The 24849-nt window shown below is 50.2% G+C and overlaps 1 protein-coding gene across 7 annotated transcripts in view; it reads left to right on the top strand.

Moving 5' to 3' along the window:
* SLC25A37 (solute carrier family 25 member 37) overlaps positions 1 to 20620 on the top strand; it is a 43730-nt gene extending 23110 nt beyond the window's left edge. Inside the window, exons 2-6 of one of the 7 annotated variants that reach the window (XM_033857651.2) lie at positions 523 to 589; positions 11861 to 11903; positions 12708 to 12936; positions 14961 to 15017; positions 16875 to 20620. In XM_033857651.2, the coding sequence (XP_033713542.1) occupies positions 12714 to 12936; positions 14961 to 15017; positions 16875 to 17395 (801 nt within the window). In that variant the 5' untranslated portion in view covers positions 523 to 589; positions 11861 to 11903; positions 12708 to 12713 and the 3' untranslated portion in view covers positions 17396 to 20620. Of the gene's footprint in view, positions 1 to 522; positions 590 to 11860; positions 11904 to 12707; positions 12937 to 13008; positions 14134 to 14960; positions 15018 to 16874 lie in introns of those variants that run through there. The other 6 variants (XM_033857649.2, XM_033857652.2, XM_033857648.2 and 3 more) reach the window with 6 other exon arrangements.
* The last annotated feature ends 4229 nt before the right edge of the window (positions 20621 to 24849 follow it).

Raw genomic sequence — 24849 nt, 5'->3', positions numbered from 1 at the left:
GTTTCTTTGAGATTCCATGATTGGGATTTTTAGCAAAGTACTGTTGAAGGATGGTCAAGTGGGCGGGGTCCGTCAGTCGGAGTGCTGTCCAGTGTTAGTGCAGTGGCGACTTAACTCTGGGAGCTTGGGCAAGTCATCCAACCGTTTCCTCGTCAGCCAAGCAGAATTGGGGGAGGGCTGGATGGGTGGGAAAACTCTGACATCAAACAGAAGCCCAGAGGGAGGAGCCCCTCCACCCCATGCAAAACAAAACAGATGTTGCTGGAGCTTGGGGGGGCTGAAGTAGGTAGCAGGGCTGTCCGGACTCTGCTTCTCCTGCATGCAGGAGATGCGCTGGTGCTCCAGGGTGGGGGACCTCGTGTGTTCCCTGGGCGCTTCCACGTGGACCCTCGTATTAAGCCTGCTCTTCAGTGCGGTTCTGTAATGCTTCAGCGAGTTTCCCCAGATGCCAGGAAAACAGAACACTTTGGAGAGTGAGGTGTTTCTCCAGTGCTGCCTCTGACGCCTTTTCCTTACTTGTAGGTGGGGTGTTTTTAAGCCAGTGACATAGACAAAGCTGCTGAGTCAGGGGAGGCCCCGGGGAGGCCAGGTGAGTGACATTCTTCATTGAAAGCAGCCTGACCATTGGAGTATTCAATCTCAGCCTTTGCATTCTGATAGAGTGCCGGGGGTGTTCGTGGGTCAGGATGCCCTTCCTGCCCACCACCTGGGTGGGCGAGCTCTTTTCCAGGACCGAGGTGGGTTGGTATTGAACCGGGTTCTATTACCCAGCTCTGTTTGAGCCCAGTGTCCAGGCTGACAGCCAGAGTTGGAAAACAGTGATGCTGTGTGACCTCCAGGGGACGGGTCTCCATGACTGACTCTAAGTACCACCTGGACATAGACACCCCCGCCCCCCTCCCCAGGACCTGCATGGACTTAAGCAGCAAGGATTTAGGTGACTTTGACGCATCAGGGCTACTCCCTCTTTAAAAGGTCCGGCACGTGAGGTGGTGTACGCGTGACTTAGCACAGTCATAGAAGCAGGGCACATCAGAGACCAGGGAGAAGCTGGAAGTCATAGGTGACCCTTCCAGTCTACCTTTCCATGAGAGGTCCTGTAGCCTGGTGCAGGCTAATGGTGCAGTCCTGGAGCCAGACCGTGTGGCTTCCGGTCCTGTCTGTACTCTGTGACCTTGGGGCAAGTCGCTTATCCCCCTGTGCCTCAGTTTCCTTGTTTGTAAAACGGGGATAGTTAGCTGATATCTAACTTTATTATAATTATTTTATTTATTATATTATATATAATACATTATTATTATAAATATTTTATTATATTTATATTTATTATTATTATTATTTTGCGGTATGCGGGCCTCTCGCTGTTGTGGCCTCTCCCGTTGAGGAGCACAGGCTCCGGACGCGCAGGCTCAGCGGCCATGGCTCACGGGCCCAGCCGCTCCGCGGCATGTGGGATCTTCCCGGACCGGGGCACGAACCCTTGTCCCCTGCATCGGCAGGCGGACTCTAAACCACTGCACCACCAGGGAAGCCCTATTTATTTATTATATTTATTTTGTGGGTATTGGCATTGGGGCTCAGAGAAGTAAGGCAGTTTGCCTAAGGCCACATAGTCCTTCATGCTAGATGTGGACTTGAACATAGGAGTCCAGCCCTGGCTCGTCTTACTGGAGCCAAGCAAGGTGGGTCAGAGTGACCAGTGGTCCAGGCTTCCCCTCCACCCAGTGCTCTCCCGCCCTCTCTGTCTCCCAGTGAGGTCTCCAATCCCACCCATGAAATTCCAACCCTGTTACCTGGAATCTTGGGAATTTGCCCACCTGTAGAGCAGAGATCATTTAATCCTTTGGGCGGGCCACCAACTAGGTACTCTGAGTGTGTCCTAGGTACCTGGGGCCTGAGCCAGGTGGATTCTTTCATCCCTCCCTCCTGCTATAGAATTTTCTAGAGAAGGGGAGGAGTGAGCAGGTTTGGCTCCTATGATGAAGCAATGTGGGAATGGCATCCTTGGAGCCACAGGCGAGGAGGCTGTGAGCTGCTGCCTGTGGGTGGGAAGGCAGACTCCGTGGTTGTGCTGTTACAGTGACCTTGCAGCTTGGGAGCCAGCTGCTGGCCCGTAATGGGACCCCATGGGGAGGGCTTCTGTTGCACAGGCCTGGTCCCTCCTCCCAGATGCAGGAGATCCCAGCCTTCTTGCTTACCGTGCTGCTCTTTGTAGCTGCTTTGTCAAGTGCGGGGCGTAACCATAGAGAACACTTGACTGTAAAGTAAATTCCAAACACCTTAGCAACCTATTCAGACAGAGCCTCCTGGAGTTCAGCCGCCCTCCCTCTCCATGCACACCTTACTGCTGCATCCCCTGCACATACGCCCTCCAGCCAGAACCTCCTCCGTTTCCCAGACCCACCAGCACATTCACATCCCCCTCAGCCCGAATGTTCTCTTCCTTTCGATGCTCTGTTTGCTTTTTTTTTCAGTCAAAGTCACACGTGCACCTAGTCAAAAAGGCAAATAGTGTGGAAGGGACTGTAATGACAGCTCCATTTCTTGCCAGTTGAAATACCATCCCCCTTTCCAGGTGCAGCTCAAATGGCCCTTTTCTGCCACCCTTTCTGGGTTGGATATGCTCTGGGGTCTGTGGCCTGTTCCCAGGAGAAGCGGTGTTTGGTGCTGTGGCTTTTTCCCTGGGAGGCTGAGGAACTTGGTTTGGGTTGTCTTGGTGGAATATGTGTTTTCTACTGACTGCATCGTGGAAGCTCTTCACTTAGTCCTTTTTAAAAAAAAAAAAAAAAAATTGAAGTATAGTTGATTTACAATATTGTGTTAGTTTCAGGTGTACAGCAATATATATATATTTTTTCAGATTCTTTTCCATTATATAGGTTTTTACAAGGTATTGAATATAGTTTCCTGTGCTATACAGTGGGTCCTTGTTGTTTATCTATTTGATATATAGTAGTGTGTATCTGTTAATCCCATACTGCTATTTATCCCTCTTTTCCTCTTTCCCCTTTGGTAACCATAAGTTTGTTTTCTGTGTCTGTGAGTCAGTTTCTGTTTTGCAAATAAATTCACTTGTACTATTTCTTAGATTCCACATATAAGTGATGTCATCACTTAGTCCTTTTGTCCCTAGAAATAGCAATGGCCCCTAAGCACACCCTTAATGGGCCTGAAGGTTTCAGGGTTGCATCCGGAGAGCATGAATGACAGATGGCAGGGATCCTTTGCAGTCCAGGCCCAGCACCACCGAGGCAGCAGGTAATCAGGAACGTCTGACGGTGGCTGGTCTGATGAGAAGAGCAAATGTGACTTTTGTGAACATTGGACCCCGTGGGAAATAAGTGAAAAGGCAGAGCGGGCTTGAAGGTTTGCTCTCCCATGTGTGAACCCACTTCCTCCCACCCTCCCCCAACATCGGGGCCACCTGAAAACCCTGGGAGGTCTGGGGCTTTCTGTAGGCGAGGCAGGGACGTTGACACAGGCCTGATTTAGCTGGAGGTGTGGTCTCACCCCTCTCATCTCTTTCTCTTTTCTCTCTCTTTTTTTTTTTTTGCCATACGCGGGCCTCTCACTGTTGTGGCCTCTCCCGTTGCGGAGCACAGGCTCCGGACAGGCAGGCTTGGCGGCCATGGCTCACGGGCCCAGCCGCTCCGCGGCATGTGGGATCTTCCCGGACCGGGGCACGAATCTGTGTCCCCTGCATCAGCAGGCGGACTCTCAACCGCTGTGTCACCAGGGAAGCCCCCCTCTCATCTCTTTTCTGTTCACCTTTTCTGCCTGGTTCTCCAAGAGCTGGCCCTTTGGCTGCTTTCATATAGGGGTTCTCAACAGGGGCTTTCAGAATGCAAAGGCCTGGTCCTCCCGTGCACCACCCGTCTTCCTGCTCCAATGTACAGCCGTTCTCCCAACAGACCCCCCTTTTTTGCGGATGGGGAGAGGCAAGGACTGCTTTTGAGGACTCATTTTCTCTTGCTGGCTCCTAAATTTTCCTTCTGATTAAAAATCAGAGACACAGTATATTCTCCTTATGGATATACTTTTGCCAACTTGGGAGATGTAAAAAGACACGATTTGGAATTTTGAACCTGGGAATACACTTTGATGTGCCTCAGAGTGCCGCGAACGGCATGGTTCCCCTAGAGGATTTTCTGCATTGCTCCGTTCCTGGTTAATGTGGTGCGGGGGTGATGCTAGATGCTGTCCTCATGCCTCATTTTTTATGATTTCCGCGCGTGCTTTCAAAGGGCCAGGGCGTGATCGCTGGAAGCACCACCAGGAGTCCATCCCCTGTCGTGAGCACCATGAGTTCGTGAGTCCTGTCTGAGTCAAGATGCTGGCCATTTTGAACTCGGAGCGCTGAAAGGTTGACTGTGCGTTGGCTCCCTTGATGTGGTTCGGGTTTCTTCGTCTGCTGTATGTCCCTCCTGAGGCTTCTGGAAGGTGCAATGAGGGCTTTCCAAGCCCTCGATGGGGTCTGTGGCTTTGCTCCGGAAGGCAGTCCTTTCCCCGCAAAGCACTGTGCCAGAAAAAGCCCCTCCTTCCTGGACCGCGTGTGAACCGGTTCTTGGGCGGCCGTCTCTCCTCTGGGCGGCTGTGCACGGGCGCTGTAGCGTGAGCGGCAGACAGACCCCAGTGCAGCTGCACACAGTGTCAGGGATGGGCTGCGGGTGGAAACGCGCTGCCAGGGAGGCCTTGCACCCATGGGTGCGTGGCTATGGGGCTTGGAAAATAGGGAGGGGGCTGGGGGCAGGCCCTGCCGTCCAGCGTAGGCATTTTACTGTGGTTCGACTTAGTGATGTCAGTGCTACTTGGAAACAGTTGGCAGATGGGAGGGAATTCAACTCGCCAACCTGACTTCTAATTCTGAAGCAGCCACTGGCGGCAGATGCTCACGTTGTTTGGCATTTTCCTAGCACTTTCTCGGTGCTTGAACCTTATTTCCTTTCTCTGGGAGGAAGTCTGGAGCCGAGATTCCTGGCCGACCTTCTGAAGCGCAGCCTTGTTCCCTCTGTGGGAGCTGTGGCTGCCCATGTGATGTTTGTTCATTCATACCCTGAACTGGGAGCCCCAGGCACGCCCCTCCCCGTCTCCCTCCCCATCACACCTGCCTCAGGGGAGGATCGTGGCAAATGCGTTTGAATGGATGGCTGAATGGATTTCACACTATCTTTTTCTGGTCTTGAAAGTGCCACTTGTCATGGGAAGTTTTTTTTTTTATCTTATTGCTTGGTTTTTATTTTTGAGAAATTCGGAAAGAAAGATTGGGAATCCCCAGCCGTGTCCAGGTCAGGTGGGAGGACAGTGGCCAAGGGACGCCGCAGCGGCTGGGGCCAGGCTGGCTTGGCCTCTGCAGGATCCCTGGGGAGGTCCGAGGACTCCCTGCCGGACTCAGCTTGCCCTCTTCTTTCTGGTGGGCCCAGATCCGTGACTGCTTATCCATGTGCCCTTGGGCAAGTCCCTTTTCCATTCTGGGCTCCAGTTTCCCAGCAGAAAAGGCAGGTGCTAATAAGCTAGATGTGCTCTCTGCCCAGCCCTTGCAGCTCCTGTTATACGATCCTTCGAGCTTACCTGGGGTGGAACACACATTTTCCACTCCCTCCCTGCCCTCTGGGTGCGAGAACAGGCCAGGACTTCCCTGGTGGTCTAGTGGTTGAGACTCTGTGCTTCCACTGCAGGCGCGGTTAAAAAAAAAAAGAAAAAGAAAAAAAAGAAAGAGAGAGTACAGACCTACAAGGTAGGCTTGTCCTGTTTTGTCTTCTTAGGGGAGAATTTGAGGAAGGGGCTTGACCCCTCCATTCCGGTCTTGATGGAGTTGGTTTAAAATTTGGATCCCTCCTGTAGAATTACTGTTCTAAGCTGGGGGAGGGGGGGTGGGGGGGGGTAGGGGGGTATTGCTTAGGTGAGGCAGTGAGTGGCAGAACCAGGCCAGAGACCCAGGTCTCCTGATCTCGGGGCCCATGCACTATCCTCCATCCCGTCCCTTTGAGAGCAACGGCAGTTATGCGAGTTGATGTGGAGTAAAAGGCCCCAGCACGTGCCACACGGGGCTCGTCCCGCTCACTTGTCCCTCGCACGGCCCCCCACCAGGCCTAGTCTTCCAGGCTGTTCCCTGCAGCCCATGCTCTGCAGGGGCTGCTCCGGGGGTCCCTCTGACTCCTAGAGCTGATCTCTGCACTTCCTGCTTCCAGGGTCCGTGCCACTGGCTGCCGCTGTGTCTTCTCAAGTGAGTTCTGCAAGGTGTGACTGATTATTCAGTGAGACGAGGCTTCCAATTGCCAAAGACAAACCTTGAAAAAGTGCCTTGAAACAGAGCTCAACAGTCTGCTTTCCTGAAGGACTTCCCAGAGTTTATTGTGCTAATTAATGTACATTATGAATTTCCAAGAGGGGAGAATCAAAGTGCAAAGAATGGGAATTTATTATAAACAGGAGAGCTGGACAGCTAGGTAGGAACCGAAACTCAGGACATGAATGGCAGTTGGTGAAATTCTGTCTCCATTTTCTTGTTTTTTTATTTTATTTGATTTTAATTTCTGCTTTTTCTCTGTGCATCTTCATTCATTTTCTTTTTCCTTCTCTCCACCCTCACACCTTTTTTTTTTAATTGTGGTAAAATACACATAACATCAAAGGTACCATCTTAACCATTTTTAAATGTCCTGTTAAGTGGCGTTAAGTATGTTTATACTGTTGTGCTGCCGTCACCACCATCCATCCACAAAACGCTACATCTTTTTTTTTTTAATTAAAAAAATTTTTTGTGGCCGCGTGGCTTGCAGGATTTTAGTTCCCTGACGAGGCCCAGGGATTGTGCCCCCTGCAATGGAAGCACAGAGTCTTAACCACTGGACCGCCAGGGAAGTCCCAGAACTCTACATCTTACAAACTCCAAATCCTACCCTTTAAACAATAACTCCCCGTATCCGCTCCCCCCCAACTCCTGGCAACCATCATTCTACTTTCTGTCTCTATGAATTAGAGGTCTCTAGGACCTCTTATAAGTGGAATCATACACTATGTGTCTTTCTGTGATTGCCTTATTTCACTTAGCATCATGTCCTCAGGGTTCACCCATGTCATAGCACAAGTCAGAATTTCCTTCACTTTTAAGGTGAATAATATTCCACTGTGCGGGTGGACCACATTCTGCTTGTCCATTCATCTATCGATGGACACTTGGGTGGTTCCCACTCACCCCTAACTTTTTCTTCTTCTCTAGTCCACAGGTAGATAGAAAATGCCCAGCCCTCAGTTGTACATTTTATGGGCAGTGTCACAGAAAAAGAAAAAAAAGAGACTCTATTGATTATCTCCTCTCCAGCCCTGGTCCCTGCAGCCTCGCTCTCACTTGCCCACCTTCAGCTTCTCTCAGGCTCCCTTCTGAGGATGCTTTCATGACCTTACGTAACGGTACAGATGGGTCAGTCCTGCCCCCTTTTCTGAGCTCTTTCTGACAGTCCGTATCATTCTCCTCTTACTTCACACTTTCCTTGTTTATTTCCTCTTCGTCTCCTGGCTCCCGACCCCGAGTGGGTGCCCCCTGCAGGCTGATTGGAGAAATGAAGGTGCTGCAGGACCAAGGAGGTGCTGGCCCCAAGCCTGGCTGTGGTGGTTGACGTGGGCTGAGAGGGGGCTTCCTGGGTCCTCAGCGCTCATGGGCCACTTGCTTCTGTTCCGGGCGGGGGTCATTGAATATGGCCTGCCCACCTGGGTAGCCCACCTCCCCGAGAACAGAGAAGTCCACTGAAGTCCAGCTGTCCTTTTCCATAGGATGATATGTTTTGGTTCAAAATTTATTTATTCCAACTGCCTCACCCCTCCTATAAAGAGGGGGGAGGTGAGAACTCAACCCCAAAGTTCCCTTGTAAGTCTCCGTGAGCCGGCTGACATGAGCAACTTTGTAAGGTAGAGACCACCCGTGCCCTCCGGCCCCTGCCCGCCGTGCCTTCCCATATATAGGGGGCAGGTAGGAGGGGGGACAATGATCGTTGACTGCACTCCAAGCCAGGCGTTTCCTGAGGTTACCTCACAGTCTGCCAACAGCTTTCTGGGGGATTTTTCCATACCCCAAGATTAAGGAACCTGCTTGAGGTCCCAGAGCGGGGATGGTGCAGACCAGCGATGTCAGCTCGGCCGGCTCCAAAGCCCTGCCACCGTGCGCCCACTACTCCCTACCTTCGCCTCTCCACATACACCGCCCTCCCACACAGCCCTCACCGCTCCTCAAGCGACCAAAGCTGTGTTGATTACTGCCGGGGCCGGGTGAAGAACGTCATTAGAAAGCGTTGGGGCCTAGAAGGGGCCTTTATTTTTTATTTTTTTTAATTTTTTTTTTTTTTTTGCGGTACGCGGGCCTCTCACTGTTGTGGCCTCTCCCGTTGCGGAGCACAGGCTCCAGACGCGCAGGCTCAGCGGCCATGGCTCACGGGCCCAGCCGCTCCGCGGCACGTGGGATCTTCCCGGACCGGGGCACAAACCCGTGTCCCCTGCATCGGCAGGCGGACTCTCGACCACTGCGCCACCAGGGAAGCCCTAGAAGGGGCCTTTATTTAGCAGTTCTCCGAAAGTGTGAGTGAGGATCAGGGTCATCTGGGGAATTAAAAAAAAAACTAAGCCAGACAGAGGAAGACGAATAATCATATGATATCACTTATATGTGAAATCTAAAAATTTTTAACAACAGATACCAGTGAACTTATTTACAAGACAGTAATAGACCTACAGACATAGCAAAGTTGTGGTTACCAAAGGGGAAAGGTGGGGTAAATTAGGAATTTGGGAGTAACATGTGCACATTACCATGTATAAAATAGATAACCAACAGGGACCTCCTGTAAAACACAGGGAACTATACCCAATATTTTGTAATAAGGAAAATAAAATTCTTTTCCCTGTAATGGAAGAGAATCTGAAAAATAATATGTATATATATATACACGTATATACATATATGTGTGTGTGTATATATATATAGAGAGAGAGAGAGAGAGAGAGAGAGAGAGAGAGAGGGAGAACTGAATCACCTTGCTGTACACCTGAAACTAACATGACATTGTAAATCAACTATACTTCAATTAAAAAAGAGTTTTAAATCAATATGTGTTGGGGTGGTGCCCAGACAGGTATTTTTAGACATTTCCCAAGTGACTCTGATCATTAGCCGCTGTTTGGATCCTCCCCTTTGCTTTACGGTTGAGGGCACTGGGGACCAGAGAGGTGAGATGCCACAACCAAGGCCACTTGACCCTGTCAGAGCCAGTGAGGGCCAGGAGCCAGTGTCTCACTCCAGTCCTGTGTGTTCTCTCGCACTGCCACACCCCTGCTTGCGAGGGGCTGCTGGGACCGAGGAAGGCTGTCCTCCGTAGGCTGGTCTTGCCACCCCAGGCCAGAAACCAGGAGGAGGCGGCACAGGCAGCTGCTGCAGACCTTCCCCGAGGCGGGTCTGTCCTCTGGGAATGGGCCTGGCAGGAGCCACTTCTTAGTGACAGGCCCCAGCTAGGCCCCCAGGGACAGGCTGCCTCTGGTCCTCTTGTGGCTCAGAGACTCACACTCTGGGCTTGAGAAATGCAGCCAGATGTGAACTTTTCATCAGTAAGGAGAGCTCTAGATATACAGGGTGATGGGAGGGACAGGTCATTACGGGAAAGCATGCTTATATTTAGGGGAGGTGAATAAGGGACATAGTACCGCTTCACCCTCGTGGGTATCCTAAGTTGCACGTGTGTGTGTTTGCGTATCCGTTCATTCAGCAAACATTTATTGGTCCCCCACTGTGAGTTAGACACTGTCATAGGCATTGGAGATGTGCTGTGACTCGGACAGACACAACCCCTGCTCCATGGAGCTTAGAACGGTCTGGAAGGCCAGGTACTAGAACCATATTACTTAGCCTCTTGACGAATCCTTTATTGTTATTAACCGTAAGGATAGTAACAGACATTTAATTTTCTCACTCCTTCTCTCAAAAGAGGAAGCTGAAACTTAGGACCCCTGCCTTGTCCAGGGTCACACCGTAAGTGATGGAATCAGTTCTGTCTGAGAGCAGAACTTGCCTTCTCGGCCACCTGGTTGTACCATCTCCTGCATCAGGCTCCTGATTTTTATCGGGGGCAGTGACAAGAGAAAGCCAGGCGAAATATGAAGCTTCATTTGCTCTAAAGCTTGAGCAATTTCAAATATCCATTAGAATTTAGTGCTAGAGGACCTCTGCCGTCCCTGGAGCACCAGTTTTGTCTCTTCCAAAGGGAGCACTTTGCGTTTCGTGTACTTTATTTTCTCTGGCCAGCAGTGCCCTTAGGAACAAAGCACAGGTTTTGTAGCCATGAGTCAGCGACCCTTCTGGTTGGCACACTCACCCACTTCTTCCTTTGGTCTTGTTTGCTTATAATGTGTCCTCTATTATCAAGGTGCCTAAAATCCTTTTGAAACGGGTTAGAATAGAAAACACTTAAACAAAAAGGTACAGGGACACTGACCCTGTCCATTCCCGCCCTGGGAATGTGGGACCCAGGTGTCTGGCGGCTTCCTCTGGCTGAGTCAGGGGGCATTTTCACCAGTCTGTGGTAGAAGAAAAGAGGGGAAAGTCGTATTTAATAAAGCTAAATTGAACTTAAAGGCCAATTTTATAGTCAGAAGTAGTCTTTACTTTTTTTTTTTTTTAAAGCATGAAAGGTGTCCTGGGACTTCCCTAGTGGTCCAGTGGTTAAGGCTCCACGTTTCCAGTTCAGGAGGCATGGGTTCGATCCCTGGTCAAGGAACTAAGATTCCGTGTGCCGCGCCGCAGGGCCAAAAAATAAAACCACCACTAATTTGGTTTTCATGCTGTTCCTCTGAGCCCTGGGGTTCCTGGTCGGGGGGATTTCTGCCTTGAGGAGTGAGAGGAGGGGACAGAACTTTTTGTCCCATTTCCAGTCAGAGAAGCTCTTTTATTTTATATATTAGTTTCTTTATGATTTTGTTTAGAGGTAAAAGGGTATTCCTACAAAAGTTTGGAGACCCTCTGCTCTAGACTCTGTGTGTTGGGTGGAGGGGAGTGGAGGAGGGAATGCTGCTTTTGCAGGACTGAGCCAGTGTGGTACAGTTACCCACAAATATTTCTTATCTACTGTACTGGTCAGGGCTCTTCAGAGAAACAGAGCCAATAATGTGTATATGTGTGTGTGTGTGAGTGTGTGTGTGTGTGAGAGAGAGAGAGAGAGAGAGAGAAATTGGTTCACATGATTGTGGAGACTGGCAAGTCCAAAATCTTCAGGCCAGGCCAGCTGGAGACCCAGGGAAGAGTTGATGTTACAACCAAAGACTGGAGGCAGAAGTCTTTCTTCTTTGGGGGACATTAGTTTCTTTTCTCTTCAGGCCTTCACCTGATTAGACGAGGTACACCCACACAACGGAGGGTAACCTGCTTTACTCACAGTCTACTGACTTTAAATGGTAATCTCAACTATAAAATGCATTCACAGCAACATGTAGACTAGTGTTTGGCCATAATTGGAGCCAGCATGGGTACCGTGGCCTCGCCGGGTTGTTGGCATATAAGATTCACCATCACACCTACTCAAGTGCCTGGGGAATGTGATGGGGATGACAGAGATGGGGAAAGTTGGTCTTTGCCTCCAGGGGGCAAGACTATACTTAGGAAGAAGTTAAGAACAAGACCATCTAGTTCAGTGCTAACTTGTATAGACGAAACGTAAAATGCATTTAGAGGAGATGAGGGGGTGGGTGATGGAGGATTCCAGGGAGATTTATGGTTGGGGCTGAATGGAGCTTCCACAACACAGAGGCCTCAGATAAGTGAGGGCACAGAAGACTTTAGAACCGGAGTGGGAACCCCTGGATAATAATGATACTTCTATTTCAGGGGTCCCCACCCCCTGGGCCACACAGCAGGAGGTGAGCAGCAGGTGAGTGAGTGAAGCTCCATCTGTATTTACAGCCACTTCCCATCACTTGCGTCACTGCCTGAGCTCCGCCTCCTGTCAGATAAGCAGCGGCATTAGATTCTCATAGGAGCACGACCCCTATGTGTGAACTGCACATGCGAGGGACCTAGGTTGCGCGCTTCTTATGAGAATCTAATGCCTGATGATCTGAGGTGGGGCTGAGGCGGTCTCATCACCCCCAGATGGGACCGTCTAGTTACAGGAAAACAAGCTCAGGGCTCCCACTGGTTCTGCATTACGGTGAGTTGTAGAATTATTTCATTATATATTACAATGTAATAATAATAGAAATAAAGTGCACAAGAAATGTAATGCACTTGAATCATCCTGAAACCATCCCCCCCACCCCGATCCGTGGAAACTGGTCTCTGGTGCCAAATCCCGAGGCCCAGAGAGGTTAAGGGATTCATCAGAAGTCACACAGCTTCCCAGTGGCCGGGCAGGTGTTCCTACTCCAAATCCTGCCCCTCATTTTTACCGCCTTTGCTGGGCATAGTGAAATCCATGTGAACGTGTGTGTGTGTGTGTGTGTGTGTGTGTGTGTGTGTGTGTGTGTGTGTGTGTGTGTGTGTGTGTGTGTGTGTGTGTGTGTGTGTAGGGGTGGGGGACTACTCCAGAAAGGAGAAGAATAAAAATTTTCTTCACCCAGAAATCCTGTGAATCTATAAAAATGGCCTGTTATTTTCTCACTCTCTCCCTGGGTCTTCCTCTCGCTCCTGACCAGCCTCATTAACCCCACTCTTTTCTTCTCTCGCCCTCCCCCAGACACGAATGCAGAGTTTGAATCCAGATCCCAAGGCCCATTACACAAGCGTCTACGGAGCCCTCAAGAAAATCATACGGACTGAAGGCTTCTGGAGGCCCTTGCGAGGCCTCAACGTGATGATGATGGGCGCGGGGCCGGCCCACGCCCTGTATTTTGCCTGCTACGAAAACATGAAAAGGACTTTAAATGCCGTTTTCCACCACCAAGGGAACAGCCACCTAGCCAACGGTATTTGCAAGCATTTGTCTGGAGTTAGAAAGGTCTCTCCTTCAACAGACCCTTCCCCAGGGTTCTCCTCCCTGTGACCCAGCAGCCTGATGCCTCATCTCCGCCACGCTTGCTCATGAATCGAGGACTCTAGATATGTGTGTGCACACACACCCAAACACACGCACACACACACGCGCACGCACTTTTTTTCATTCCCCTCCTTCGCTCTCTGAAGCCCAGGGAGAATCAGTGACAGAGGTGTTTCATTGTTGAGTGGGTTTTGCCTTTTTGCTTTTTTTAAAAAAAAAAAAAAAAATTCAAAAGCCATTAATGATCAGATCTAGGGGAGAAAAAAAGAAACAAACAACCCTGAATAGAAACAAAACTTTTGAATGCTGGATTCCAAAAAAAAAAAAAAAAAAAAAAAAAAAAAGGTTATCTGGACAGCTTCTTTGAGACTATTTAAAAACTGGCCCAACAGGTCTCTACAACGTCAAGATCTAACTAAGCTTTAAAAGGTCAAGAAGTTTTATGGCTGACAAAGGATTTGCTCCTGCGCAGAGGACCTTTCCCACCTAAGCTTCTGGGGATTGGGGAATTTCGCCCCCGTTCTCTTCCGTCTGTTGCATCTCTCTGCAAGCAAGGGCTGAAATCGTTTTCTTTTGTTGTTTTGAGGGAACCAGGAGGGTGGGGGGTGGCCTGAGCTGGCTGCAGGCAACTGTTTTATAGGCTTGTCTTACTGGGTCCTGCCAAGTGGTTATTTTCGCCTCCTGTGGGTTTGGCTTTTGTTGGTTTCTGTTTGGGTTTGGAGCGAGACTCTGGCTAGTGGCATAAGGAGAACTTACTTTAACAAATTTATTTTTCAGCAACAGAGAGGTAGATGTGACTGGCAACAACTTTCTACCCCTTCTCTTTTTTGTGCTACTCAGAACCAGAAAGCATCCCTCCCATCAGCAAACCCTGGTAATAATGACTCCAACCTGGCTGGTTTGCAGACATTGGTTTTGCTTTTTCAAAATCGGCCCCTAGTTGCATTTGTCCGGACCGTCACCAAGATCTGCACTCTTGATGCTGTCCTCAAGTTCGTGGCCTCAGGGCCCTCCTTTTGCTGAAACTGCCTTTTTAGCTCCTTGGTCTCTGAGCCCCTTGAAGGCGGTTTTGAACGGAGCCCAGTTTATGTCAAGTTCTACCCAGCACTGTTATTGCTTCACTGTGGTGTGTGCTTTGGTCGCGTTTTGACCTTTCTGGGGATGATCCTAAGCGTGTGGGAGGGAGGGAGGGAAGGGGATAGATATGCATTTGTGAAGCCTTAGCCTGTGTCCCTCATTCTTCCCACCTTTTAGCAGTTATCTTAATTACTGGGCAGTGTCACCCACAGAGGGAGGAAACCCAGAGCCAAATGCAAAATTCCAGGCTGGAATCTGGCTTTCGAAGTTCCTGGTTCTTGAAGCCAGGCCAGAGGAGACCCTCAGATGGGCTCGGCCATTTCTGAGACACGTCATCACTTTGCAGACTCACCCTGGAAATCTGCCATATGCAGATCTCCCTGACGCCCTTTGCCCTTGGCCATTTGCTTTAAAAAATGCCTGGATTTTATTAAGGAATTTTCTTAAAGATTTCTCTCTCCCCGCCCCCACCCCTGTCTCTGCTGTATACATGATATCATCCCCTTCCATTGCCCCCAGCGTAAGGGCAGAGTGGGTTAATCTGTAGACAAAGGCCAGAGATGCGAGAGAATTAAAATCTCTGTGGTGGAAAAAGCCACCAAGTGTGTTTTCTGGTAGCATCCAGTGTTGGCAGGTCTAGCCTTTTCCTAGGGAAAATGAGGTTCTGCAGTATTGAAATGTGAGTAACGGTGCCTGTGTTACCTTCCTCATTTTTATCCAGTATTTTCCATGATCACTTTAGGGTTTTAAGAGTCAGTGCTCACCTGGGTGGAGTTGGTAGTGAGTTTTGCTTCTTAGAAAGCAAGGTCCAGAGTTCCAGGAACTTCCTCAGAACCCCTGGTCCCAGAGGGTAATTTTCTGGAGTTTGTTTTGCAGGGATAGCTGGGAGTATGGCCACCCTGCTCCACGATGCGGTAATGAATCCAGCAGAAGGTAATGTTTCATGGTCCCAGGGAGTGGCAGTAGGGGATGCGCAGAGGGGCCAGAGCAAAGTTGGGGGGTGGGGACAGAAGGTCGGGCAAGGGAACTCCTGGTCCCCAGTCGGAATAAGCAGGAGAATTCGTACCATGTTCTCAAAGGCCTCGAGAAGGCACGTGAGCATTTGAGCTCTGGGATTCCTGTTCGCTTAAACAGAGCTACACAGACCAGTAGCATCCGTGTCTCCTGGGAGCATGTTAAACATGGTGATTCTCAGGTTCCACCCCAGACCTACTAAACCAGAATATCTGGGGGTAGAGACAGGATATCTGCTTAACAGGCTCTCCTGCCAATTCTTTTGTGTGCGTTTGCACTACTCTGAAACCTGTGTGTGCTCACGTGCGTACACATGTGCACACACACACACCCCACTGGGCCCTCGTTAACCATTATCAACCATAGACGAATTTAGAAGGAACCTGTCAGAGGCCATTCATTAGGGCTTATGTTCAATTTGCTTTTTTAAAAGAAATTTGAAATTATTATGGAAAATTCCAAACAGGCGAATGTAGGGAGAAGAGTATGGTGAACCCCCATGTGTGTATCACTCTACTTCATAAATTAATATTTGGCCATTTTGCTGTAGCTGTCTTCTCCCACGTTACCTTCTTTTTTTTTTTCCTTTGGAATTTTGGGAGCATTATAAAGCAATTCTTAGCTGTTCAGACGAGTTCTGTCAGCTTTTTCAGTATCCTCGCGTTCTCAGCCAACTTGGGTCTGAATGGTGAGGAGGTTTTGGACCCAGTGCTGGGCATACCTTCAGCTGGGTTATTCTCTGTGTGAGATGTAGGACTCTCTCCCTTTTCCTCCTCTATCTGAAAATGGTCCCTTGCCAGAAGGGAGAATCAGAGGTTAAAAAGTGCAGCATTTTAAATCTTGCATTATAAGTTTGTCTGGTTTAAGGTTACAATTTATTTGCTGTCAGCTGCCTCCCATGCCTTAGCAGATAGGAAACTTGTTCTGACTTTCAGGGATGTATGGGTCAGATTGGGAGGTGGGCTGCTTTTTCTGTGTGTTTAAGGCAATTCATATCAATGAGCAGTAAGTTAGCCCATGTCAACCAGGCAAGAATTTTATTTCTACTTTTTTTGAAGGAGAGAAAAATGAGGTTCAACTCCACCCTCCTCTCCTTGACATTATATCGTTTTAAGGACTTTATTTCTTTAAAAGTAAAGCACACTGTACGTGTTTATCTTGCAATGCGTGGGGACAATTAAAATTCTAAGTATTTGGCCCATGTCCTTTGACCCGCCAGTTACTTTTGTGTTAATAAAGCCAGGGTCCTCACTGGAGTTTGCCATTGAGCTTGGGCTGATATCATTCTAGTGTCTCTTCCAAGAGCACTGAGACCCAGAAGCTAAAAACACTGTCAGAGGTACAGACCACTGAGAATAAAAGACGGGACCTGTGTCCAATAGACGTACTGGGACGGAAGAGGGCCGAGGAGCCAGGAGCAGGGTTTAGATTTCTCAGCGTGTGTGAAGCTCGAGGCAGCTAGGGCCTGGGGGCTCAGCTCGGGGAGTCTCGTCTGAAGTGGCTGCCTGGTTTGGGGGCCACGTCAACCAAGAGTCAGGCAGGAGAAACGTCAGGAAACAGCCACCTCCTGGCCCTGGATCCCGGAGGCGAGTGTTTAAACGGGATGCCCTGGAGCTGGCCCTCGGTGGTTTCTCGGGCTGGGGCTGGGTGTGTGCTAGCTCTCTGTGCCCTGTTACCCATGTGTCTAAACTTGCTTGTTTCTCTTTATGGCTTGGCTTCCCATCTCACTCCGACCTGGGGTGGGGCTAAACCCAACCACCCGGGACCCGCCCACAGTTGTGAAGCAGCGCTTGCAGATGTACGACTCGCCGCACCGGTCGGCCCTCAGCTGCATCCGGACCGTGTGGGGGACGGAGGGCTTGGGGGCCTTCTACCGGAGTTACACCACGCAGCTGACCATGAACGTTCCCTTCCAGTCCATCCACTTCATCACCTATGAGTTCCTGCAGGAGCAGATCAACCCGTACCGGGGCTACAACCCGCAGTCCCACATCATCTCAGGCGGGCTGGCCGGGGCCCTGGCTGCAGCCGCTACCACCCCTCTGGACGTTTGTAAAACCCTCCTCAACACTCAGGAGAACATGGCCCTCAACCTGGCCAACGTCAGCGGCCGGCTGTCGGGCATGGCCAACGCCTTCCGGACGGTGTACCAGCTCAACGGCCTGCCGGGCTACTTCAAGGGCGTGCAGGCCCGCGTCATCTACCAGATGCCGTCCACTGCCATCTCCTGGTCCGTCTACGAGTTCTTCAAGTACTTCCTCACCAAGCACAAGCTAGAGAATCGAACTCCGTACTAAAGGAACGGGCTGTGGGAAGTGATGCCAGAATCTTTGATGGTGCAAAGACTTTCCCTGACTGCTGCCCTTCCCCTGCCCTCACACCAAGATTCCTGGGGCAGGGTGTTGGCAGGATCTGCTCTTTGACGCCTTAGAGAGAGGAGAGGACGGGACAGCCGCTTACACGACGGCCGTCCGTCCGCAGGGACATCCCAGGTGGTAGAACGTGTCGAAAGACTGACAGGGGAGCGAGAAAGTGCTTTTTCTCTTCCTCCCCCCCCCGCCCCCCGCCCCCGAGAGCGATGTAGCCTTTCTGCTTCAGTATAGCATCTCCTCCCCTAGAATCGTACGTAGATCACCCAGGAGGGAAGAAAATGTGGAGTGACTGAAAACATTAAAGAGGAAAAAAAAATTATGTATATAGAAGTTCCAGTACACAGTCTCACATAGATGGATAATGTTTATCCTTTATTTTTCTATGTAGAAGTTTTGGGATTTGCGTGTGTGCCTGTGTGTGTGTACAAGCAAGTGTTACAGCTGGGAATATAAAGCTGTTTAAAAAAAAAAATAGCTGAATTCTTCCATCGGGTTAAGTCAAAAGGCACCAAAGTAATACGTTGCTCCACGTGGCCTAAAATTGTGTTGAGCCCGCCCCAGATGGAAGTTCCACTTGAATGTAAAATAATAAATATAAGGTTTATATTTTGAATTTTCTTTTCATAGGGGAAAATGGTACGTTGAAAAACAAGTCAAAATAATGCTATAATACTTTTAGCTACTTTTTTTTTTCTTACTCAATCAGTCACCTTCATGTGCCTTTTCCCTTGGTCTTTTCCTAGAAATTCCAGGACCAAAGATCTGGCCCTGGGGCTTTTCCTCTTGCTGTGTGCTCGCCCTCACGCACACGTACTGGGCGGCAGCACGGCTCACACTGGAGCACAGTGGCCCCAGTGGAATTAGGGTGGCTGGTCTTACACTTACTGAAACCATTTCCTTCCCTTGTGGGTGACGTGAATGTATGCCTCGCGGGGCCAGCACTTAAAAGCCCTTGAAATGCCAATGCTTGGCCACTTGTTGGGCGGGCATGTGTGATAAATCCTACCTTGATCCTAGGACTTAATTCTCCAACAGTCTTAACCCAGGCACTTCAGGTATCCTTGTCTGTGTGTGTGTTTGACTAAATCTCCTGATCTCCTGTGTTTCCCTGTGCAGTTTTAGGGGTTTTACAAAACACAGCAAGCATATCTACGGCATTTGTCTGTACACCTGCCCATCACAAATTTCCACCTTAAGAGCCTCTCACCGCGCAGGGACAGGCCAGGCTCCCCAGCCCCACTGCGCAAGGGACCCGGGCCCTCGTGCTCAGTCAGGACGCCTCTCGAACCATCTTTAGCCTTGCTTGATCCACGCCAGCTGGGAACACGATGCCTTGTTTCCTGAAATGGCCTATCTGAGCCAGATTATCCCTGAGAGCAAACGCAAGCCTGTTTCCTCCAGCCAGGCCTTCCCAGGCCTCTCTCCGAGGGAAGACCCAGTGGCTTCACAGTTTCCTTTAGAGCTGTCTTTCAAAATGAGCAGGAAGTACGTGTGTGTTTTCCTTCTGGTCGGCCTGGTCCTGACCTTGACCCTTTGCCCTTCGCCTTTCGCCCTTCGCCTTAGGCACGGTCCATGTCTTGCATTCTCACTGAGGCTCAGACCCGGGCTCCTTCGGATGCCGTGACTCCTGGGATGAACTCAGGTGGTGCTGGGACTTTGGCATCTCAGAACATCGTGTGCTGTGCCTCTGGGAGTAGTTTGCAGGTCCAGGACAGCAGAAACCCATGTCAGGCAGCTCCCACACGTGCCCCAATGAGCAGGGGCTGGGGGGCCTGCCTGCTGACCTGTCCCACCTCGGAGTTAGCCCACCCCCATCCCCCGGTGGAAATCAGTTGCAGCGAGCTTCCCCGCTCCGTTGCAGTTGCATCCCCACTCAGGGATGCCAGAAGCCCACGGAGACCAAACTGCTGGGGGAAGTGTTGACATCTCTAAACATATACCCCGTCAGTGTTACATTTTGCAGATGGAAGAAAATCTAGATCGAATTCTAAAATAATTATCCAACCACCCCTTTTTGTCCACTTCAGATACACCACACTGCTGCAAAATATTCCTTATTTCTTATGGGATTTTGTTTTTCGATGGTATTGAGGAAAGAAACGGCTCACTTCTCAGGGAGAACTCCTTTGGGTCAGGAGAGATAGAGTCCAGATTTCAGAGTCGGAAGGTCTGATCCTGGCTTTCCTTTCCCAGTGTGTAGGGATCGGCTGGGAAATGGGGGTGATGCCACCTGTCCTGCCTTCCCCACTGGGTCTTCCAGAGGCTGAACGAGCGATGTATCTGAAAAAGCTTTGAAAGTTGTGAAGCGCTAAACAACTAGAAGTGGTCTTGAATTCTGGGGGAGGTAACCACCGCCCCCCGCCTCACCCTGAGCTCCAAAGCTTGTCTTGCTGCCCCATGCAGACTGCAGCCCAGTTGACTGTGACTTTGACTTGGCCAAGAACGAAATAGGAACATGTTCTCCCCATCCCCCAGCCCTGGCGATGACCAACCTAACGTAGTCAGTCACGGCACAAACTTGGTCACTGGTGTCTTCGGTGTCATTGGGGCGTCATCTGCCGCCCAGCAATGCCACTTGAGTACAATACTCAATAACAGTGACTTCTGTCCAGACCATGATTTGTGATCCAACCCCTCATACATCTGAGTTTTACTTTTTAGAATTAAAAAATTGATTTTTTTCCAAATGGGATAAATCTTCAAGCCATGTTTTTTTTTTCTTAACTTTGGATCGAAACTCGCTAGATACTGGCCTGCATCCTTTTGTGTGGTTTCTTTTTCTTTTCTTTTTTTTTAAATGCTGATGTCTTGTTCCAAGAGCTGTCCTCCAAAGTCCCCCCCCCCCCAAGGCTGCACTGGCAACACGTTGTTATGCCATTAAGGTTTTATTTAACTTTATTTAAGGATGATTGTTCCTGTTCAATACAAATGTACTGCTGCTTCCCACCTGCGAGACGCACGATGTATGTTGCTAGGGTGGGCCAGTGTCCTTTCTTAAATTCCTGTCGTAAATATCATGGTTTCTGCCTCTTGATTGTCACCAGTTCCTGGAAGAAGGGGAGAAATGTGTGTTTCTGTGTGGGGATATTTCTGATATGCTGCTACAGTTGTGACACTGGAGCTACAGAAAATAAAGCCTTGATCTTTGAAGTGTTGTGGGCTCTTTGGTGGGGATGTTGAAATAAGAGGGAAGTGGATGGAGAAAAGGAACCTAATTCATGGAGCTTGTGCCGCCTGCAGTCTGGTGCATTAAGGACCAGGATCTATGGCTTCGATGGGAAGTGCCCCTCAGCCCTCTTATCAAAATGGAAGCAGGTGGCCAGGGATGGTCACGAGAGATGATGGAGCAGGGCTGGGAGCCTCCATGGCTTTGCTCACTCTGCTGGGGAGGGTGGCAGCTCTTCTATCCTTGTGGGATCATGAGTGTGAGAGGCTGCCAGCACCTGGGATGCCCAGCCCTGGTGCCTGGCACGCTCATGCCTGTTTTCCCTCTCTCATCCCTTTATGGAGGCTTAATCAGGGTCCCTCTACACGGAAGACCCCGAGGGGGACCAGAATCCACCCATACTTCCTAAAGAGCACAGCTTAAACCAGGAACTAGACCTATTCTGGAGTTGAGAATGGGGCTGGGGTGTCTCGGACCCCTTTGAAAAGCCAGGGACAGCTCTTGACTCATCACAGTTTGGGAGGTCAGAGCGCCTGCTTTCAGCATAACCACCAAAGACTTTAGTGAGGGTGGGGAGTCAGGGTTGAGGTCAGGCTTGAGAACCAGCCATGGGCAGCGGTGCCAGGAGGTGGGCAGCGGTGCTGATCAGAGAGTGGAGAAGGCTTTAGGTAAACTTCCTGCTTTGCACTTTTACCAAAGGCCAGCACTGTGCTTCTCAAAGCTGCCTTGTGGCTTGTTGATTGCCTCCACTCCGGACCGGAGGGCATCCAGTGCGTATGTACCCATTCAGCAGATTTCTCTCCCTGCCCCACGGAGTCCACCTGCCAGCAAGTCCAGAGCGCCTCCCGCGAGCAGAGCACCGTGCCTGGCGCCCTGGGGACACGAGCCAAGTGTCAGTGGTGTTCCCACCCTTTCAGGCCATACAGTCTAATAGAAGAATATAAGAGAAGACATCAAATCAAGACCCACCAAGATGGTAGTGGAGGTGGCCGTGGATGTAAAACAGTAACTTGATAACCTTTAGACCAGGCTCCACGAGACACTTACTAGTCCATCCAATCCCCAGCTCTGTCCCCACTGTTGGTGTGCCGTCTTGTCCTGCACCAGCTCCCCGGAGCTGACTGGGCTCATTTTTTCCCAGCTTCGAATTCGGTCATGTCACGCTGGTAGCTTGAAATCAGCAGTGGTAGGGATGTTTACACCACAGAAATGGGCCAGTGCTATAAATCCGGGCTCTTTCTTTTTGAAGAGCCAGCTTACCTGTCCACTACTATGGGCACATAGCATGGGGCTTGGTGTGTGATATTCGCTGAAGTTTCACTGAGTGAAAGAGATGCTGGCCGCACTTTTTGTCTTCGACCCGGGGTCCCCTCTAGTTCTGGAGCTCCTGGTTCGTCCTACGACAGAGACCATCTTCATCACTTAGGAGCCCTTTCCAGCCCATCCACACTCTTTAAATTCCAGCCCAGAAAATCCATGAAAGGAAGGGCTTCCCTTTCCTCCCGGGCCAAGCGCTCCATTCTGTTCCAGTTCTCACCTCTTCGGGGAGAGACTCCACTTCTGCCCGCTCGAGTGACCTAAATGCAACAGACACCTCCGAGAAGCATCTAAGAAGCCCAGGGTTGTCCAAGAGATAGACACGGCCCCTGGGAGGGGTGGAGGGGGGCTAGTACTGCTTACAGAGAAATGAAGGCTTGGCTCTGGTCTAAGGCAGAATGCATGCATGGCCTAAGAGTTCGGGAGAACAGCTGGGTTGAGCCATAAAGGCCTTGTAGGAGAAACCTCGGTGCCGAGCTGCAAAGGTGAGCTTTGACCGTCATCTGACCTTGAATCGGTGGGTAATGGGGAGTCATTAAGGGTCTCTGAGTGGAGGACTCCACGACTGGAGCTCAGCTTTCGGAAGAGTCATCTGGCAGAAGTAACAGGATGGAGTGGAGGTGGGATACCAAGGAGGCCGGGAGATGGTTGATTTGTGTCACAGTGAAGTTGCCCAGAAGAGAGGTGACTGAGGGGAAGGCAGGGGACACTGGAACAGCGTGAGCGTGGCTGATGAGCGTGTACAGTGGAGCTTGGGGCGGGGCGCGGCTGCAGGGCAAGGTGAGGATGGGCTGGCTGAGGGCAGTGGCCGCGTCGGCAGGAAAACCTGGCTGGCAGGAGGAGCAGGTGGTGGAGGAAGTGCCTCGTCTCTAGAGCCGTTGGGCTCCCCTCGGTCCCCCTCCTCCCTGGGCGTGCTCGACGTGAGCTGAGCTCTTGGCCAGAGCTTCCTCTTCACCTCCCACCTTCCCCTCGCTTGGTGTTGGTTCCTCGCCCTTCTTCGGCCCACACCCTGACTACCTTCTTTGTTGCTTTCCGGGCCTCCTAAGGATGGCTGCTTGAGAAGGTTTTGCCTTTGGAACTCCTGGCTCTCCACCCCTCTTGGTGCTGATCTGCCCTCACAGCTTCACCTGGCCCCCCTGGAAAGATGATTCCCAGATGTGGGAGATGGCGCTCCCACCTCTCTCCTGAGCTCCAGATCTAGGTGTTCAGGTGCTGGCTGGAGATCTCCCAGATCTCAGCTACTGTTCTCCTAACCCCAAGAGACTTTGGCCCCTCCTGCCGGAGGCTTACCATGTTCCTTACGTTATTACTCCCTTACTGTGCTACTCCCTTACCCTGCTACTCCCTTACCCTGCTACTCCCTTACCCTGCTACTTCCTTACCATGCTACTCCCTTACCCTGCTACTCCCTTACCCTGCTACTTCCTTACCCTGCTACTCCCTTACCCTGCTACTCCCTTACCCTGCTACTCCCTTACCATGCTACTCCCTTACCGTGCTACTCCCTTACCCTGCTACTCCCTTACCCTGCTACTCCCTTACCGTGCTACTCCCTTACCCTGCTACTTCCTTACCCTGCTACTCCCTCACCATGCTACTCACCATGTTACTCACTTGCTCAAAAACCTTCCAGGGCTCCCCAGTGCTTATTGACTTTAAGAATAGGCTAACCTGCATATGGCAGTGCCAGATTCAGGGAGTAAAGAGAAAGAGAACAGCTAATGGACATATGAGACCCTGAGGTCTTGATCTCATGAACAGGGCAGGACAAGAACCATGTGCAATGCTTACATTTAATAGTGAGGAGAGAAATGGGGACCAGGAGAGACTGGAGTGGTCAGAAAACTATGAAGATAGCCAAGAGGTGAGGAGGAGTCATCCATTCGACTTGGGTAGGTGTGATGTAAAAGCAGTGACAGCCATTTACAAATTCCCAGATTGTCTCTCCTTGCTCTTGCCTTCTTTGTCCCTGGTTTGTCTCCCTTCCCCTTTACTCTTGCCTCTTCTGATTCCTTGCTAAACCCCACCTCCCCCAGGTTCAGCTGCTTGCCCTCCAAGCGCCGTTCCTAATATACCTGACAGAATATTCCAATAGCCACCCAAGACAATAATCAGGCAAGTAATCAGAAATGCCCGTCACAAAAGTCAAATCTGGAAGCAAACTGGATATCTATCAAGAAGTTAAATGATTTATAGAGCATCCGAGCTACCCTGGTGTTCTAGTGGGAACCAAGGAAGTTTCATCAGGAGTCCTGGGTCAGATACATTGTTTAAAATGTGGACTCCCCGATACATTTATAAAATTCGAGAATACTTCCAAGCTTACTCATTTCTCTAGCCTTTCCTCCTAAAAGTAACCTTACTTTGGGGAACACGTAAGTCCCCTTTTGTGAAGGGGTGGATATGCGATGGCATATCCACGGTTTAGAATTCCACTTTAGTTTCCTGTTGACATGGCTTCTTTAAGAAAACCTTTGCTCTTGTTTTTATTTACACGTGGCAGCCGTGATCTTTCACTTTCTATAGCAGGTGGGACAGCTGGGGAGAGCCACCAGCACCACTGCTGAGAGGACACAAGTGCCACCTTAGGAAGGATAGCCCAGCCTGTGTCTGCTGTCATCTGAAAGTCCTATGTGAAAAGAAAAACTATAAAATCAAGATCACACTGGAGATGTTTGGGTCTCTGACCGAAGGCAGTTGAAGTCCAGGCATTGCCTTAGAGTTCTCATGAATTTCTGTTATCAAGGACTTACTACTGAAATCACTTACTACAAAGCAGACCCCACGTGAAACCCAGAGTGACAGAGGCATTGTGGACACCTGGGTTCTTTGTCATTGTCACCCTGGCTTTTGGTGGCTTCCTTTAAGAGAACAGGTGGTTTAAAAAGAATAAATG

Source organism: Tursiops truncatus, chromosome 6, assembly GCF_011762595.2.
Source record: "Tursiops truncatus isolate mTurTru1 chromosome 6, mTurTru1.mat.Y, whole genome shotgun sequence".
Classification (NCBI taxonomy): domain Eukaryota; kingdom Metazoa; phylum Chordata; class Mammalia; order Artiodactyla; family Delphinidae; genus Tursiops; species Tursiops truncatus.
This window is presented reverse-complemented; position numbering and strand designations above follow the sequence as displayed.